An 18,785-nucleotide genomic window follows, 5' to 3' on the forward strand; every position below is an offset into this window, starting at 1 on the left:
CGTCACCGCCGCGAGAGGCAGCAGTCCAACCGCCGCCGCCACCAACGCCGCGCCCGCTTCCGGTCCAGCCCCGCCCATCTCCTCCTCTTCCTCTTCCCCCGCCCCTCGTCGCGCGAACGCTGCCAGGCCCTCTCGCCGTGTCCCCTGTCAGGGCGGCAGCCGCTATGTCCGACAAGGAGTTCATGTGGGCCCTCAAGAACGGAGACCTGGACGAGGTGAAGGACTACGTGGCCAAGGTAAGGCCGCCGGGGGTGGGTGGGCGGGGAGGGAGGGCGGGAGAGCCTGGGCGCCGCTTCCTGGCCTTGAGGCAGGGTTCCCCTTCTTCCTCACAGGACCCGCCGTCATCTTCTTCGCAAACTAAAGGTGCCGGGGCTCAGACCCGAGCTCTTCCCCTACTACTCTCTGGAGGCTGTGTGTGTCGATGTCCACACATGCTCAGGGGTGCTCTTGCCTCACTCCAGGGCACCGGAAATGATTTGGATGGTGGGTGATCCCCTCCCCGCCCGCCCCCCTTCGTCGTGGGGCTACGGTACATCTTTCCCGACGCCGTGATGGAAGCTGAAGGGAAGGCTTTGCCTCTTCCTCCTGTTAGAGGCCTAGTCCCCGCCCACCCTTATGCTTGAGCTTGCTTGTGGAGAGCGTGCCATCGTTCCTCGTCAGTTTTATAGAGGTTCAAGCATCCTCCCTCTTTCCCCAGATCGCTCTTTCTGAACCCTTCCCCCCCCCCAAAAGGTTTAGAGGGCAGAATTGCCCCACTCCCAAATTATATTGAGTGAATTGTATGCTGCAAACGTAAAGCCACACCCTTTCTTTCTCCAATGTGTGGTCCTTACCTGCTATATCTTTACTTGTATTTTATTTTATTTAGCATGGAACAAAATATAATCGCTGCATGATAAGAGTGTGAAGGAAATGAGATTGGTGTCCCGACATCCTGCTGGGTTTTTAATTGAGCAAATGGTGATGAACTAAAATAGCAATGGAAACATTGAATGGAAGACCTTAGTACCCACTAGGTTTTTATTGAGCCAAAGGTGATAAAATAAAGTAGCATTGGAAAAAACTAAGTGGGGAGGATTAAGACCTTAGTATTCTTTAGCCAGTCCGGTTGAGAGTGTATAACAAGTTGTGTTAAGAACTAATTAATCCATCTCATAAGAACTGGAGAAGCATGCATGAGATGCAGCTTTTGCCATTCAGTTATATATTCTCTCTTATTCAAACATTTATTAAAAAGTGGGCATGACAGCCTCTTGTGCTGTTCTGTGCAAGGGTAGAAGTAAGAGCTGGTCAGCAAAAGGATTTCATTGTCTACTTTCATGTTTCTGGTGGCCAAATAAACAAATAGCTGATCTGCAGAGCCTTCTGCCTCCAGGGCTAGTGGTATAACTGATATCAGAAATAGGGTAGGCAGATTTATAAGAGAGCCAGTTTGGTTTAGCGGTTGGTGTTAAACCAGTGCCTGAGAGACCAGGGTTCAAATCATTGCTCAGCCATGAAGCTAAGTGAGTGATGCTGGTCAGTCACAGTCTCCTAGCCTAGCCTGCCTCACAGGGCTGTTGTGAGGATAAAATGGAGGCAAAGAGAACCGTGTACACCAAATTGAGCTTCTTGGAGTAAAGATGGGATAGAAATGGTGGCTTTCAACTACCAAAGCCTGGCTGTAAAATTGGGTGTCCTTGGACAAGGTGCAGTTTCCTGGAAATGGAAGGCAGTGGAGTTTTGGTAGAAGTTGGGTCCAAAAATGATGTTAGGGCAATAGTTCTAGGTGTTAGGGGCAATTTCACATTTAATAATGTAGAAATAAGTGAGGACACTGAAGCCCCCTGGGGCTCTTGTGTTCAGGCATTTTTGGCAGCTGAGGCTACTTAAAGGTAAAGGGACCACTGACCATTAGGTCCAGTCGTGACCGACTCTGGGGTTGCTGCGCTCATCTCGCTTTATTGGCCGAGGGAGCTGGCATACAGCTTCTGGGTCATGTGGCCAGCATGACTAAGCCGCTTCTGGCGAACCAGAGCAGCGCACGGAAACGCCGTTTACCTTCCCGCTGGAGCGGTACCAATTTATCTACTTGCACTTTGACATGCTTCCAAACTGCTAGGTTGGCAGGAGCAGGGACCAAGCAACGGAAGCTCTCCTCGTCGCGGGGATTCGAACCGCCGACCTTCTGATCGGCAAGTCCTAGGCTCTGTGGTTTAACCCACAGCGCCAGGAGGAAACCACTTGAGGATAGAAGCTGCAGGCTAGGAAAGTTCTGCCCTCCTCATCAGTGTTCCCCTTTTGCTTTTAAATTACATAGACTTGCCCAACTCATTCACTAAATAGTTGGGACACTTCAGTATTTAAATCCATGAAACTACTGCCTTCCTGTGTAACAACTTTGGAAAGTACCCAAGTATGGTTGCTTTCAAAGTATGCTGTTTAGCTGGGTAGACCTTTGGTCTGATTAGTGTTGTTTTATATACTATAGAAGTAGACTATTATACTTCACAAAAGTTTTATAGGATGAAGGGATGTAGGCTTCATAAAACGTGAATGTCGGGGAAGAGGGAAAGTAAGTGTATCTATAACAAAATCACTTCACCCAGCTTGTAGCTATAGATTTGTGTAGGCTCTGGCAAACAATTTTGGACAAAGTGCCTGCTGTAGACTGATACCTGTACTGAAGAATACTTGTTGAAGAATTTAGGCAGTCTATGTAGGACATTTGTAAATGATGTACAAATTCCAGGATAGACATATATCACTTTGAAAATTAGATTTGTATACAATATCCTTATTGTGTTAGGGTTTGGTGGTGGTCATGTTAATCAATTTCTATATTAACAACACTTCTATTTTTTTAAGGTGCCCTGGGTACTCTATGTAGAAAAGCAGGTATTAAATGCTGTATTAAATACAGCAGGTATTAAATAACAATAGCAATAGCTACAACTGTGGGGTTCTTTCCAGCTTGAAATAGCATGCAGAGAGTTAAGAGAGATGCACTCATCTACTTTTCCATCCTCCTCCTCTAGGCTAATAAAAGAAAGAAAGCTGCCATCCCTAGGGTGCAATTAGTAATATGGAATGCGTCTTTGTCTGATCCTATGGTATATATGGTACAACAGGACATTATAGTGGTGATCATATTTGTGTGAAGTAGTCATAAACATATGTTCAGCCTCTTCTATTGAGTTCTGAAGGTATGAATCTGCTGGTTCTAGGTTCCATTTTTTGTATTTGAATTGCACAGATGTCTACTTAGCACATTACTTAACATCAGGAATAACTTTCTGACTTAAGAGCTGTTTGACAGTGGAACAGACTGCCTCAGGAGGTTTTTAAACAGAGGTTGGATGGCCATCTGTCTTGGATGCTTTAGTTGAAATTCCTTTGGGGTCCCTTCCAACTCTGTGATTCTATGATAAACCTATGTGACAAGAGAAGCTAATCAGCTTGCCATGCATGTACAATTGACTGCAGTTAGGCACAAATACTTTAAAAATGTGAATGGGCTTATAATGGGGTTTGATTTGACAGGTCTTGATTCATAATAAATTAATCAATAGTCAGACTTCATCTTGAGTACTGTTTCGAATTCCTGGGTGCTGCACTATCAGAAGAATGTGAACAAGTTCAAACAAGGTTTAGAGGAGAGCAACAAAGACTATATGGTCACTGGTATGAAAAACCAGTCCTGTGAAGAAAGGTTGAAGGAACCAGGTTTGTTGAGCCTGGAGAGGAGAAGTAGTTTAAGAAGGGGCTTAATTGCACTTTTCAAATATTTGGAACGCTGTTGTGTAGAAAGGGACAAAGTCTTGTCCTCTGTTGCCTGGAGGCAGTAATGAGTATGACAATGGAGCCAGTTACCTAGGGTTTTGATGAGCTCCTCCCTGGAATTCTTCAAGCATAGGATGGATAGCCATCTGTTAGGGATACTCTAGCTCTGGATTCATTGCAACAAATGGGGTAGGTCTAAAGCACAACTCGGGTCAAGTAGGATTCTGTGAAAACCTATTGGCTGAACTCAATTTTCTCTATGAAAGTCTCATCAGCTCTGATTGAGTCATGAGTATATTCAACTAGCCCGATAAATACTACTATCCCTCTGTGACTTGTAGTCCATGCATTTCTGATGCTATCTGCTGTACTCAGATGTGTTGGACTGCACTACAGTAGATCCTTTCTGTTTCTGCTTGATCTGTGTCAGCTCCTGATAGCAGCCTCTGCTGGTTTCATGTTCAAATTTTTCTAGTGCTCACTTTAAACATTTTTCTTTTAACTGTCCCTTTCTCCTCCACCCCAAACATTATTTCCAGATTTCCTGTTTAGAGACTTTGGTTAGACCAGGGATAGGAAACCTGTGGTCCTTCAGGTGTTGGACTACAACTCCATTCATCCTTGACCTGGGACAGATAGGACTAGATGTTCAGCGATATGTAAAAGGCCACATTTTATATTATGTTTTTGTTAACAAGATTTATATGCTGCTTGATTGTAGCAAAGCCTAAGCAGCTTATAAGAAATATTACCATTATAAATAAAACAGTTAAAAATAGGTAATTGAAACATTTGTATAAAAAGCAATTACAATCAGCAGTAAACACATTAACATCTACTTGTCTGAATAGCTTCCCTAAACAAAAATATTTTAAGCAGAAAAAGAGTACAGTGGTACCTCTAGTTATGAACTTAATTCATTCTGGAGGTCCGTTCTTAGCTAGAGGCGTGCTTTCACTAATGGGGCCTCTTGCTGCTGCTGCGCCGCCAGCACACAATTTCCGTTTTCATCCTGGGGCAAAGTTCTCAATTCAAGGTAACTCTTCCAGGTTAGCAGAGTTTGTAACCTGAGGCGTTTGTAACTTGAGGTACCACTGTACAATAAAAGAGCCTGATGCCAATTCAATAGACAGGGAGACTTTTGTTTTTGCCTGCTCATATAGCACATCAGCTTCCTGTTTTTCTGGCAGATTTGACAAAGAGATTAAGGGTTGGAGAGTCTGAAGCAAAGAACTGAAAAACTCTAATTAAAACTAAGGCCCAATTCAGACAACTCTTCTCCCTTCTATTGGGCCTGTACTTGTGTTGGATTAATGTACCTGTTTGCTGTGAACATTTCAGTATCAAAATGATTATATTGTGGTTCTAAGATTCTTGTAATCTGACACACAGAAAGGGGCGCACTGACATACAGAAAGGCTCAACCATGTCGCCAGCCATTCCTGGATGAGATGTTCTTGCTTCCAGAACTAAGGAGGCCTGGTCCAGAGTTCACATTTCCTCATTTGCTGCCTCTCTTGTTTAAAAAGCTAGACGGGGCAGTATACACAACACTTCATCAGTTCTCCCTTGTTTACCACTCACCACAGGAATGTAGCAAATTTGATGTCCTAGATCTTAAATTTGCCTTAAATCAGATAATTTGTCAGTTTCATCAAGGTAACCACAGTTCTTGGGTTGAGTTCTATTAACTTCCACCAGCGCATTTAATTTTAAACATCGTAACATTCCTCGAGTCTTCAGAGCTTTGAAAAAACTCAAATCTATGTCTTGTATTTCTCTGGGCAAATTTATGCTTCTCACCCGATAATTTAGTTGCTCTTTTCTCTACTTTCTGTAGTTCCTTTTCTTTGACATAAAGAAACTAGAGCAAATAGGTGTTCTAAAAATCAGCCTGCTATAGATCGGAGTGGGCAATCATTTTCCTTCTTTCTTTTTCTGTTGAGGCCTGCATTCTTTCAGGAGTAATGTCTTGGACACATGCCAATTGTGAGAAGGGCTGACTTGAAGGACTGGACTGGGACAGATCCAAAAGAAGACCCCCCCTTTCTCTCTCTCTCTCTCTCTCTCTCTCTTTCTCCTTCCCTCCTGCTTTCTACCCAGCAGGAGCAGATCACTTGCAGAGGACTTTCGAAATTTGTCTTGAGTTCTTTGTGTGATATGTGGACTTTAGATTTATATTTTATAGGAGTTTGTTACTTTGTGTCTTCTCAGTTCCTCTCCGAATAATGTTGGTCTTAAGAAAGCCAAGTTGCTGACTTCTGAGAGCTTGCTACTTTCATCTTCAAGATCTTTTTCCTAAGTAACTGCAGCCAACCCAGAACCTTTTAGTGTGTGAGAGAATTATTCTACTATCTGATGGTTTACATTCACCGTGAAGAAATATAAGACTTCTGGGATAGGTTTTCAGTCTTGAGACACTTCAAAAACTTTAATTGGAATCTAGACTTTCATTTTTACTTCTTCTTGAAGGGATATACTATAAGAATCCTTTTCTTAGAATGAATAAATAGGTTTTCTTATACTGACACATATTTCCCTTAGGTTATGCATTACATGTATGAATAGAGGAGGTAATATTGACCTGAAAAGAGCCTTTAAGTGCTTATTAGTTAGAAGCTGAGAAGAAGGTACATGAAGTGGATTTTTATATTGCTGTTCAGGATAGGAGTTGGTATTATCAAAACAAGAGGTGCATTCAGTGGTCTCAAGTGATTAGGGCATTAGTGCTGATGAGCATTCTGTACCAGTTTGACTGAATTCAGTATTCAAAGAAATAATCTTTTAGTGTAACAAAAGGGAAATGCAAAAGACAGGCAAAAGCAAAGATAGTTGGCTTGGCTTAATAATCAGAAGGAAAAGCAATGAACATTTTAAATTATAAACTTAGAGTTGCACAATTAAAAGATTTATCACTAAATTTATTCATTGTGCTTTTTAAATGTTCTGATGTCATGGTGCATCAAATGAGTAAAGACAATAAAAATTTAATTCAGTCTTATAATTTGAGATGCAAATGAATGGAGGAATTTAAATGATTAGACTTTATCAAGAGTCTTATTCAGAGCTGGAAGCACAATATCTATATGGTCTGGAAGCCTTTGAGTTCTAATAAATGAAAGGGACATTCAGCATAAAATTCTGAACCATAAAAGAAAAGTCGCTACCAGTACTTTAGAAATACTGTTGTTGTGCCAGAAGTATGCCAAAAAGTATATTGTGACAGAGTAAATTGCTACATTCTTGGAAACTGCTAATTATTTGAGTTAAGGAATTTATTGGGTCATTGAACTTGGGACATGACGCAATCTTTTAAGATGCTTGTGGTGTGTGGATCCTTCAGAATTTTCATACAGTGCTTGCTATAAGGACTCTATATAACACTTGAAAGTATAACAAACCAAAGACATGGACAGTATACAGAATTTGGTAGTAACTTTTAATCTAATCAAGAAAAACATTAAATTTTGTGGATATTATGTCTGTTAATAGTTGTGTAGAACCTCTAGGTTCAGAATCACTATACTGTACCAGGGAATACCAGTTGCCTTTATGGACTTCTTGGTTGCTTCACAAAGCATCTTGTGGCCTATGGAAGAAACATGATGTAGAATAGGGGTCAAAAAACTTTTTCTGCAGGGGGACGGTCCACTGTCCCTCAGACCTTGTGGGGGGCCGGACTATACAGTGGTACCTCTGGATGCAAATGGGATCCGTTCTGGAGCCCCGTTCGCATCCTGAAGCGAACGCAACCCGTGTCTGTGCGTGTGCGAGTTGCAATTCACTATGTCTGTGCATGCTACTGAGAGGTCATGCTTCCAAAATATCTACTTCTTAAATAACTTCTAATAGTATTAGTAAGATTTCACAGCTACATTAATACCACCTGCTGTACATTTATTAGTCCTAATAATGGTGAACCTTCAAGCTATGAACAGATCAAAGTTTGGGAAAGTTAAAAGAGGTGTTGAGGGATGACTGGAACAGGAAAAACAAATTGCTTTGCAACAAGCACTATGGATATAAATTTTGACACTCCTGGTTCTTGAAATGAGGCATTGCTTTGCAGACTACCTTCCCCATATTGCTGTAATGTCTTGAGCAAGTGTTTTGAGCAAGAGTTTTAAGCAAGTGTTGTCTGCTATGTTTGAGTAATGACCATAGTTAGATCTCAGAGCAAAATTTGATGTAGAATTATATAAAATTATTAACTTTTTAATTCTGAAGGGTGAAGATGTTAATCGGACACTGGAAGGTGGGAGGAAACCTCTTCACTATGCTGCAGACTGTGGACAGCTTGAGATCCTGGAGTTCCTTCTACTAAAAGGAGCTGATATGAATGTATGTATGTTGATTAAAACTCTGTCTAGTTCTGGTTTAGTTCTGTCTTTGACTGAAGACAAATGATAGTTTTCTGTGCATTTCAAAACAATGATGTAGAGGCATAGTTGTCCTTGGATGTATATGCATATTATTAGTAGTAGTAGTAGCAACAGCAGCAGCAGCAGCAATATTTGCTCCACTGTTGCTCCACTGTTGCCTCTTGTTCAAACAGGTCTTGCATGTATTTTAAACAACACAAAAACAGACTATTCATTGGAAGGGATCATGAGATGCGTCCATAAGTAAAATGCTTCTTATGCTACATTCAGCACTGTGAAAACTAATATGTCTCCAGTCTTCAGTAACTGGCCGATAATTAAAAATAACTAATCTGGTTAATCTGAATGGCTCAGACATTTGAATGATTCAACAGTTCACTACACAATTTGTATGAAGTGAGTTTTTACGCTTCCATTTTATTTGATACAATGCAATTTCTGTCTGGTTCATATTAGACCTATGAGAGGATAAATCTGCTTCATTGTTAGTATTCTAGTAAGATAATAGTAGTTGGTATTATCTTAGAAACTGCTTTCTGCAGTAACTGTGTTCTACTCAAGTTAAAGTCTGCCAGTTTTCTAATGTGTTTTGTATACTAAGTTTTTATGTAAATATTTTCGCCCCGTTCTTCAACCCAAAAATATCCTAGATGAATCAGTAACAAACAGGGCAACATCTACCCTTAGGCTTGCAGTCTAAAAGCCATGAAACAAAAGGGGAAAAGAGTCTTTAGGAAATAGGAAATCAAGAAAATCCATGCCCAAATTCTTAAATGTATGAAGTTCCTATGATGACTAGCTGAGATGAAACACTTCAGGGAGAATAGGAGACTAAAGGAGATACTTTTTTGGAATGGCCTTGCCTCCCATCCTTCCCCCTGCTGTAGCCTGATGTAATTCCATTTGGTAACCAATTCCAATAATTAACAGCATTTATAAACCATTTCAGGAAAACTAGGGACTTGCTTTTGCAGAAGTAAAGTGTAGGTCTGGACTTGCTTTCATTTAGCAACATTGCAGCTGGCTAAATATGTTCTGTGTGCAACAGTACCCTTTTTGGCAGGTACCCACCTGCCAAGAATGTGATATCTGAGCATTATTAGATATAGTATATTGTAGATGGAATTTATTGTGTAACTTCATTTCTCTTTCGTACAGGCTCCAGACAAACACAATATCACTCCACTCCTTTCAGCAGTTTATGAAGGCCATGTGTCTTGTGTGAAGTTACTCCTGTCAAAGGTAAGAAGCGGAGACTTGCCTGGTGGTTTGTTAATCATTCAGCAACTTAACAAATGAAATGCCTTCAAGCATTTCATCATATATATATATTTTAAAAGCCTAATATTCATTGGGTGGAATCCAGCTACATCATGTTGGGAGTAGACACATTGAAATCAATGAACTTACATTGGTTATGACTTAGCAGGTGAGAGGTAAGGATGCTTAACCTTTCCTGTGTCTACTATTTCTCCCCTGCAATTTTCTCCTCTCTGTTAAGTTGCTTACTGATCTCAGTGGCTCTTTCCTATTACTTAGTCAGTATTACCCAGTGGGCACAATACAAAAATGGAAAAATGGAAATCTGTGCCCATAGGCTTACAATATTAAAATAGACAAGAGACAGAAGAAGAGAAGCTAAGGACAAGGCTTTTAACATAACTTGGGAAAAACAAAGCGTACAGTCAACAGCGTCTTCCTTTTTGCTATGATTTAGTCTTGAAAGTCCCCTTAGGTAGCTATCTTCTGAGCTGTTCTGATGCTATAGAATGCTAAATGTAACCGCGGTGAGAAGGATAGGCAATTCAATGTGACTACAAAGTAGAGGCTAGTCAAGCAAGGAGAGAAACTTCCTACAGGAAGTTTTAGAAGAGCCACATATTTAGTATATAAAAGCTTGTTCTAAGTGAGAGCTTGTCACACCATTGTACTGCACAAAACAGGCGAATCTGATTGGTGACTGGCTCTTCGTGGTTTCTTTCGCAATACTGCTACCTAAAATTACATAGATGAAGATGCTGTTGAGTCAGCCTTCAGCCTCCTGCATACAAAGGATGTGCTCTGTTACAAAGTTTGGGCTACATGTTTTCTAGCACACTGGATAGACAATCTGGAATGTGGCCGAATTTGGCTGAAACCATTTCACAGACCACACACTTCACCTCTGGTCAGAATCAGAACCCTGCTTTGGAAAATCTGAAACTTGGTGCCCCCAGTGACTACAATGGGGAAATCAACAAATAGCTATAGTTGTTCTGCTCTCTGACATAATGAGATAAAACTTGTAGACATAATAGTCTCTTCTATAGGACGAAATTTGCCATATTTCACGCTGACAGGTGTAATGAGGAGTTGTATTGGGCAGCCTAACAGTTTATATATAACTATATAACCCTACCTGCTTGTAAAGCCCCCAGAGATCCACTAAAATCATTTTCTTTCAGGCAAAGAAGGGTGTATGTGTGTGTCCTCTTTTCTCTGTTTCAGAACTTGGAAGCCCAGATCTCATTACTGGCTCTATAGTAAGAGCATCTGTGCATCTAAAGCTCTTCCTGCACACATCCCTCCCCATATTATTTCAAGAGGGGAGGGGAGTATCCTCCTTTTTGTGGGGGGGGGGAGCCCTGCTCATCACTTGCATTTTTATTATAAGCAGTGACAAAGTAGGCAGCAGAGGTGACAAGGGCAGCTATCTCCCAGCACCTCCAGAAACTCTGGTACCTATATCTTTTTACCCATCATAAGCTTTTTGCAGGGTTATGATGGTCCCAGAAAATGGTGCCTAGCCCTCCTTGTATCAGCAGCCAGGGAGAAAGCACAGGGAGAGCTTGACTCAGGTTATGGGGACTCAGTGGGACTTCATGTTCCTGTCTGCCTTGGAGACTGGGTGTGAACCATGAATTATTGGTGCTTCTCAGTCCATTATTTGAAGCCTTCAGTACTGCTGCTACTTGACACACAGTCACAAAAAGCAGTGGAAAAACACTGGAAGACTTTCTGGTAAGTTCCACCTTGGGTACTGACGGGAAGTTAAAAAAAAAAGAGCCCTGTAAAATCCTCTGGTTGAGAGCTACAGCTGTCAGTCACAAAAGTACACCCCCACTTCCCTGGTATTTTCTTTACAGGGAGAGCATCTAGGGGTACGAGAGTACGAATTTTCAGTGTTTGTGCATTTGAATAGGTTCTGAAATGTTGGAAACAGACAGAGTTGCCTTGGAACAGTTCAGAAGGAAATTGCTTTGCTTTGGCTGACTCCCAAATATATGAAATGTCCCACTTTGGTTCTGGATTTGGAATTTGTCTGAAGCAAATGCACACAGCCCTAGTATTTGGTTGACTTTAACATTCTCAAACTAAGGAAAATAAAGCCAATTTATTCTGAGAGCTTTTCCCCTTTGGAGGTTGTATAGGACACATACCATCTCATGATAACAAAATACTGTGGTTCTCTGGAGTTAAAACTGTGTGTGTTTACTTGCTGTTTGTCTGAAAAATATAGAGAGATATTGCTAGGATTCACTCATACTAAAACTTCAAGCCAGCAGAAGTAGGTTATGAATTGTATTATTTGTCCTTAAAGTACCTGTGGAGTCAAAAGTCTGTAGATTCATCTTTTGACTTTAAAATAAAGGCTTGGAAGCTAGTTAGTGTCACTTTGTGCTTTTTCAACTCTGGTACTGAGTATATGGGAAGGGTATAAAAAGAACAAAGGGAAAATTTGGAGAAGACCTTCAAGGTTATTTTTTTGTCAATGCCAGTAGTTTATGCGTTTGATTCAGAAAGTATATTTGATCACATCAGTATGAGTTTGTTCTATCACAAATGAGTTGATTGTGTGGATTACTTTAAAAAAAGAAGAAAAAAAAGCAAAGCAATTACAATGTTTAGATCTCAGTGGATCCTGGATCACTGAAATGTGGCTTGCTGTGCTAAAACTCCCCTCACCTGCTGATCACTTCCATAAGTTTGCTGCCAAATGTTTTGTTGTTTTAGATCGATCTGCCTTGATTACCCTACACTGAATTGATGGCATCGGTGCATATGCATGATTGCATTTCTCCCCCATTTTAACAATCTTTTTAGTCCTATAATTGAAACATTGTTTGTATTTGAGATTTATTTATTTTTAAGTACTGTTGGTTTTCTTTCTATACTTTTCCTTGTATCTTGACAAAACCTCTTGAGTTTCTAGTTTGAGTAGGAAACATTCCTCAACCCTTTACCCCAAAAGCAAGACTCATTATTTCAATCTGCAGGCTGGTTAAAAAGAAATTAAATCTATGCTAGCTTCATAATGCAACATAGATGTTTACTAATCTTGTGGAACATTAAGACCCCTGTAGGATCTTCAGCAAAGAAAACGTTTGTTCCTTAATTTTCCCCCTTCTGCAAGTAGTACAGGAGCACTCAAGCCAAACGTCATTTCTTGCCCTCTTCCCCTTTTGTGTTCTTTTCTCATGCCATTTTCCTCAAATGTACTCCAAATAATGTGGAGACTGACATGCTCAAATTGATTTATTATTTTACCTCAAACTAAGGTGTACTTGGAAAATTTTCAAGTGTGGCGATTTCAAGTGAATGAGTGTTCCCAGACATAGCTGACATACTAATCATAGTGATTGGCTATAGTCTCTTACAGCCTTGACTTTGACAGAGTGGAGCCATTAAGCATCTTTGGGCCATACTTCTGTGCTTGTGGTACTCCAGACCCACCTGACATCCCCTTTAAAAGACAGACAACCCTGTGGAAAGTTGACAGTCTAACTTGAAGGAGTACATCAACCTTTCTTCTAGGCCAATGTCTCCAATAATTAAAGTTCTTTTAACTACCACATTTACTTGAATGTAATACTCGCCTTTTTTGGCCAAATTACGTTGCAAAAATTAAGGTGTGCATTAGATTCAATGGCACTTTTACATTCAGCAGCAAACACTTCATTTGGTTTCAAGGTTCTGAAAATTGAGGTACGCATTAGATTCAGTGGTGCATTAGACTCGAGGAAATATGGTAGGTTTTTAACTAGACAGAATTTCAATCCTTTTATCTCTGAAATGACTGCATCTAGGAATAGTAACTGTTGTAGAGCTTAACCTTTTCCAACATTTTGTAGAGGTGCATGTGGGTGTGGAGGAAATGCTCTGCAAGTCTGATATTTATATTCCACTGTACACCTACATATATGTACGCCTACATGTGTGTGTGTGTATATATATATATATATATATATATATATATATATATATATATATATATATATCTACCTGTACACCTATATATAAAGCTCCGGGAGAAGGTTACTTGTAGGCGAACAGGTCAGTGTCATCTAGAGTTCTTTAATTTCATTTTCCTTCAAAGGTTGCAACACTTGGGACCAGATTCAACTAAATTGTTGCACTAGCAGGAACCACCACGAGTCCTGCTAATACAACAGGGCCACCCATCCTCCTTCTCTCACCCAAAACTACTTGGGGGGGGTGTCGGGGGGGGGGAAACCCTACCACCACTTGTGGGGAAGGGAGAGAAGAGCAGTCCATCAGGCAAGCAGAAATGTTTGCACTGACAGAACAATCACTTTGAATTCCACCCTGGAGCTGTGGGAGGTCTTTAGCAGAATGGATCCCAGGCCACTAAAGGTGTATGGTAAAACTCCAGTGTATATGCAAAGCCAGTAAAGGCTTTGGAACAGGATTGTGGCTGTGGCTCTGTATCAGAAGAGGAGTCAAGTAGGCAAGGTTTGGGAACCATGGTTTCACCTGGATTTAATTGGCATTTTGTCTTAAGATAACTAGAACTGAGTCTTTTGATTGAAAACTTTAATGTATATTAATACTTTGAAAATACTATTATTCAAGTGGGCCCAAGAGGCTGGGGTGTCTTCATGGGAGCATGAAGCTTTCTATAACTTAAATGTGCCATTTGGATTGTGATATTACTTAAAGCCTGTCTTTTTAATGGTGAATGAATTGAAAATGATCTCTCTTGTTTAACGCACATACCCTAGTCAAGCCAATGTGACTCTAGTTTAAGAAATTATATAGACTGTAAAGTAAGAAAGCAAACGTACCAGGACCCTCTCACGAGAAACTGCTTCTGGTACATGTAATTCCACCTTTTCTCTAAAAGTGACAGCTCTTCTCATCTCTTTACAGGGTGCTGATAAGACTGTGAGAGGGCCAGATGGTCTAACTGCCTTTGAAGCCACTGACAATCAGGCAATCAAAGCTCTTCTCCAGTGACGGATGGACTGAGATCTAATGTCTCTCCTGTGGCCTCACACTGCTGCCTGTCTGTCACTCTTTGTATCTTCCAGCTTCTTCAGCTAAATATTGGGGAGGGAGGAAAAAAAATCACAGTAAATCAGACTAGTTAGGTACCTCTATCAAAAAGACAACCTGCTTGGAGAAAGTAGAAATCCATATAATTGGTTTCTCCTTAGGACTTTGTTCAGGGTACAATTTTCCCCCCATTTCTAGCAAAATTGAACCTCTGCTGGAGAAGGGGCGAAGAATGGAGTCTGAAATTTAGTCTGCAAACTTTCCTTGTTCTTCTAAGACTTGCTGGAAGTTTGTCAGACAGAAGCTCCATCCCTGTACTTTCTAACTTGTAAAGGCAGTAGCAGCCCTGTGCTGCTATGCTGTCATCTCCCAGTCAAGGCACTGGGATAACTGTATCCCTGTGCCTTACGTAGGTTGTGCAATGCTGAAGGCTTTGGTTTATCATTCCCCGGTATTTAACAGTTGGATGCCACACTAATTTTGGGTGCCTATTTTAACATGGAATATACAGTGATAGCAGGAATGCATCTCAAAACGGGGTGCCAAGGGATGATCAAAATCGTGTGGGGTTTTTTCCACCATCCAAACATTTTGTGAAGAACCAGCCAGATGATAGACAGTGCCTAGTTCTGGGTAAGAGTTGCTGTTCAAAGACTTCCAGTTGGAACTTCCTCACCCCAGCACATCATAATATTAACTGGAAGAAAGTGACAGCTCCAGACCTATTGGTGCTAGAGGATGATGACTTTGCCCTTCAAGATTTAGACTCAAAGTATCTTAATTACTAAAGAAGGAATGGCTCTCAGTTTAAGTTAATTTCATTCTTTTAAAGAAGGCAGGAGCTTCCTTTGCCCTAGTTTCATCCTCAACACATTGATCTTGTAAAATGCATATGTCTCTGAAATAAGATTTGAGTCACTGCTGTGGCATTGTCTATGAAAAATGTAATTTGACAGATTAAATAGTCATGTTTCCAAAGGAAACCCTGCCTTTATTGCTGCCCAATAAAGGATGCTTCTTTCTACGTGACATTTCACAAATACTCTTCAAGATGACATTTTTAAAGAACATTCAGGCATAAGGTTTTGTAATATGCTAATGTGTTGATTAGAAGATGCTGGGGCAAATAGCACTTGGATATTCTTCCTCAGAAACTATGGATAAATTTTGTATCATGTTGAAAATTTCCCACTGAGGCTTCTACTGACTTTGCATCAAGATGTGCAATACAATGTCTTCATTGTCATCCAGGTAACTGGCGTGTGCTTTTGTATACACATTTCATAGTATTGAATGTACCTTTTCAATTTTGAAAGCATTTCATTTAAATGGGAAAACCCTCTGTATACCCTAGTAAAACAGAATTAGGAATACGGCCTCTATAGACAATGCAAAATTGCTGGATAGCGTTACATCTTAAATTGCCATTTATTTGTCCCTTTTTAGCACTGATACCACCCCCAACATTCAAATATTCAGCATCAAAAGGGGGAAGAAACTAGATTATTTAAAGGCTTTCTTAAAAGTAGAACCATGTTAATCTGGTTTTGTTTTTTGTTTTTTTGTATTGGTGCAGGAATGTGATATAGAAATAGCAAGCTTTGCATGCAGAGTCTGTGTAGTCACATGTTCACCTTCCTATGCGACACGAAAGGCGTTGCTTATGAAGATGCTAATTCAGTAAATGAACATGTTCAGATTAATTTTAAATCAAACGTTCTTAGTCATAGTAAGCATGATCCACTTAATATCTCCTGAAGTCAAATGAAAGATCTGATGGATCAAGGGAAGGAGAAATTGAAATTGTGCTTCATGACTGGCTATTTCATAACCCTGTGTCCATTCGCCTTCAATCCTCCTTAGATAGTATTAGATCACTTTGAGCCTCTTTCATGCAGTTCGTTGCCCAGACATTTGAGGCTCTGCCTGCTTGCCTTTTGTTTAAAAACTATCATGTTGGCGTTTTGCACAGTTCTTTTTTTCTGGCGCATCTTTATTCGCAACTAGAAATGGATTCTGATGTGTGGCTATAATAAAGTATATTCTAGCCACTTGGGTCAGAATACGTAAGTGTTTGCTCTAAGCCAAACCAATGTTTCTGAATTTGCTATGGCATAAAAGGTCCACCCACTGTTTTCTGTCTTAGAAATTAAGAAATCAAACCCAACTTTAGATCTTGGTGTGAACAGATCATGTACTATTCATATCATATCCTGCTTTTCAGAAGAAAAATGATGGCTACCAATGTCTCATGCTAGCTCTTAGATAGTGAAAACTCTTGGAGTAAATGCTTTTTCCAGGTAGGAAACTTAAGAGACGTCAAAGCTAGCACTCTAGAAATCAAATTCTAGCACCAATATCTTTCCTTTCCTTTCAGATTTCAATTTAAAATAACGACTTGCGGTCTTAAAGCTTTCTGCTCCCCTTTGTATAGGCATTGCTTTCTTAACTTAGTTCTTTAATGCAGTACTAAATGGGTTAATTGATGGATAGAAGAAGCTGGTAAGAGTGGAATGTCCTAGTTGAGCAGTTGCAGTGTTGCATGCTAAATCTCAAACTGAACAGTCTTATATTTTATAAATGGGGAAAACAATCACATCTTTCTACCCAATTGATGGAAGAAAAATAGTGCTTTGTGCATTTTGATATTTGACCTTTTTCCACAATGTAACTATTTTGACACAGTTTGGTTTATCATTATCATGGTTCATAGACATTGGATTGCTAAATGATACTGTGTTAAGTTTGTGTTGCAAGAATGAATGGAATAAACTTGAATTGTGCTATAGAAAAATCTGAAGCTTTATCTGCCTCTGTATACTTCCCACGCTGTTCTCCCTCGACTGCCAACCTTATAGAATTATAGCTCTACTATAATCCTCCGCATCTAGCACTTTGCAACTTCATTAAAATCCTTTATGAAACCCGTTTTGTGTACCCCACTCTTACCTTGATATTATGGTAGTTAAAATGGCAAACCTCATATTTTGGGAAAGGCCTATCTTGATTAAGTACTTGGAAGCTCCCAGCTCAAAATTATAATCCTGCTGCCTCTGATTTTATGTTCGATTCTTCTCTCATAGTTAGATGAGGATTCAGAACATGTCCCTTAACACACATTACCTAGATCAGCAAACCTACAATTTTGGGGGATGCTCAGAACTCTACATTACAACTCTTAATTTTCTGAAAAGAAACATTCCCATATTAAAGGGATGTGTGAATACAGAATACATGCATGCATATGCCTCACTTAAATTGCAATTACTTGATTACCCAATGCCTGGGCAGGTTCAGGCATTCAACCCAGCAATAAATTTCTGTTTTTGAAGAGCCTGAGCACTGAGGATTAATGCATCTGGTGTTGAGTTGAGTGTAGTTATTTGCATATATGAATGTATCTGCAATTAACCTGACTCCCATGATTCTCTTGTCACACACACCCCACGCAAAAAAAGAAGAAGAAGAAATGATGGCTTTAGCAAGTGGTGAAGTTAGGCAGTGTTCTTGTTGTAAACATAAACCAGCCCCTACTCCAAAAGAAATTCCAGGGCCCAGAGCTCCCTCTCTTAAGAGTAGCTGGGAAACATACAGGGCTCCTTTTGGTCTGTGAATTATAATAGCTTTTTCATAGTTTTTCCAGTTAAGCTACCATAGCCTCCATCTCTGCAGTGTATGATGATTCACAGCAGGGCCTTTAAAAAGACATGTTGCGCTGTGTCCAGTTTTCCTTCTAAATTATTTCACTGACAGAACTGAGATTCCTTCATTTTCCCATATTATTTACACACATCATTTGAAAAGCATAGATTTTACACTCTGTTCTAGCTACCCCTTTACAGGAAACTCCTATCAGCAACCCATGAAGCTCACCATAAGTAGCTCTTATGAAGGGTTGTGCCTCTAAAAATGGTACAGTATAGCTCACTGAAGAGTACAAGATGTGGCTCTAACTTGGTGACTTACCTGAGTCTGTGGGAAAGTGCAGCTTCTAGTGAATTGCACGTTTTATTGATTAGTATGCAGCACAGTTCAAAAACCAATGTGCGTTTGAGAAGTTGTACCAAATGGTTGCCCCTGGAAGTGTGGTTCGGTGGGGATACAGAATGTGAAGTTGGCCGTAATGCAGCTCGCCCAAGATATTGCCACTTACTTTTCAAAAAAAAAAAGGTTTCTAGTCCTCATGGCTGCAAAGTCATGCTGAAGAGAGTGTGGGCAATACCTTTTCTGGTAAGAGGGGCAGTGAAATGTCTCGAGTGGTTGGTGTGCTGGGTTTCAGCATCCTGAACTTGCCTCTACTCATGATTTGTGTAGCCCAAACGAATCGTGCAAAGCAGCAAATTGCAAATTCAGTTGTGCAAATGT

General features: G+C 40.3%; 1 protein-coding gene and 1 long non-coding RNA gene across 2 annotated transcripts; one reads left to right on the forward strand and one right to left on the reverse strand.

The window, feature by feature from the left end:
• The first annotated feature begins 60 nt into the window (after window positions 1–60).
• MTPN (myotrophin) lies at window positions 61–17,347 on the forward strand. The gene is made up of 4 exons (XM_082240677.1): window positions 61–236; window positions 7,990–8,103; window positions 9,303–9,386; window positions 14,295–17,347. The coding sequence occupies exons 1-4, from the start codon at window positions 165–167 to the stop codon at window positions 14,379–14,381; spliced, it is 357 nt and encodes a 118-aa protein (XP_082096803.1). The 5' UTR covers window positions 61–164; the 3' UTR covers window positions 14,382–17,347.
• Window positions 9,476–14,288, reverse strand: LOC309542134. Its single transcript, XR_014224114.1, has 2 exons — window positions 13,415–14,288; window positions 9,476–13,332 (listed from the first exon to the last, which is right to left on the reverse strand). It is a non-coding gene; the product is annotated as an uncharacterized lncRNA (long non-coding RNA).
• Window positions 17,348–18,785: the final 1,438 nt, after the last annotated feature.

Source organism: Podarcis vaucheri, assembly GCF_965113315.1.
Source record: "Podarcis vaucheri genome assembly, chromosome: 10".
NCBI lineage: Eukaryota > Metazoa > Chordata > Lepidosauria > Squamata > Lacertidae > Podarcis > Podarcis vaucheri.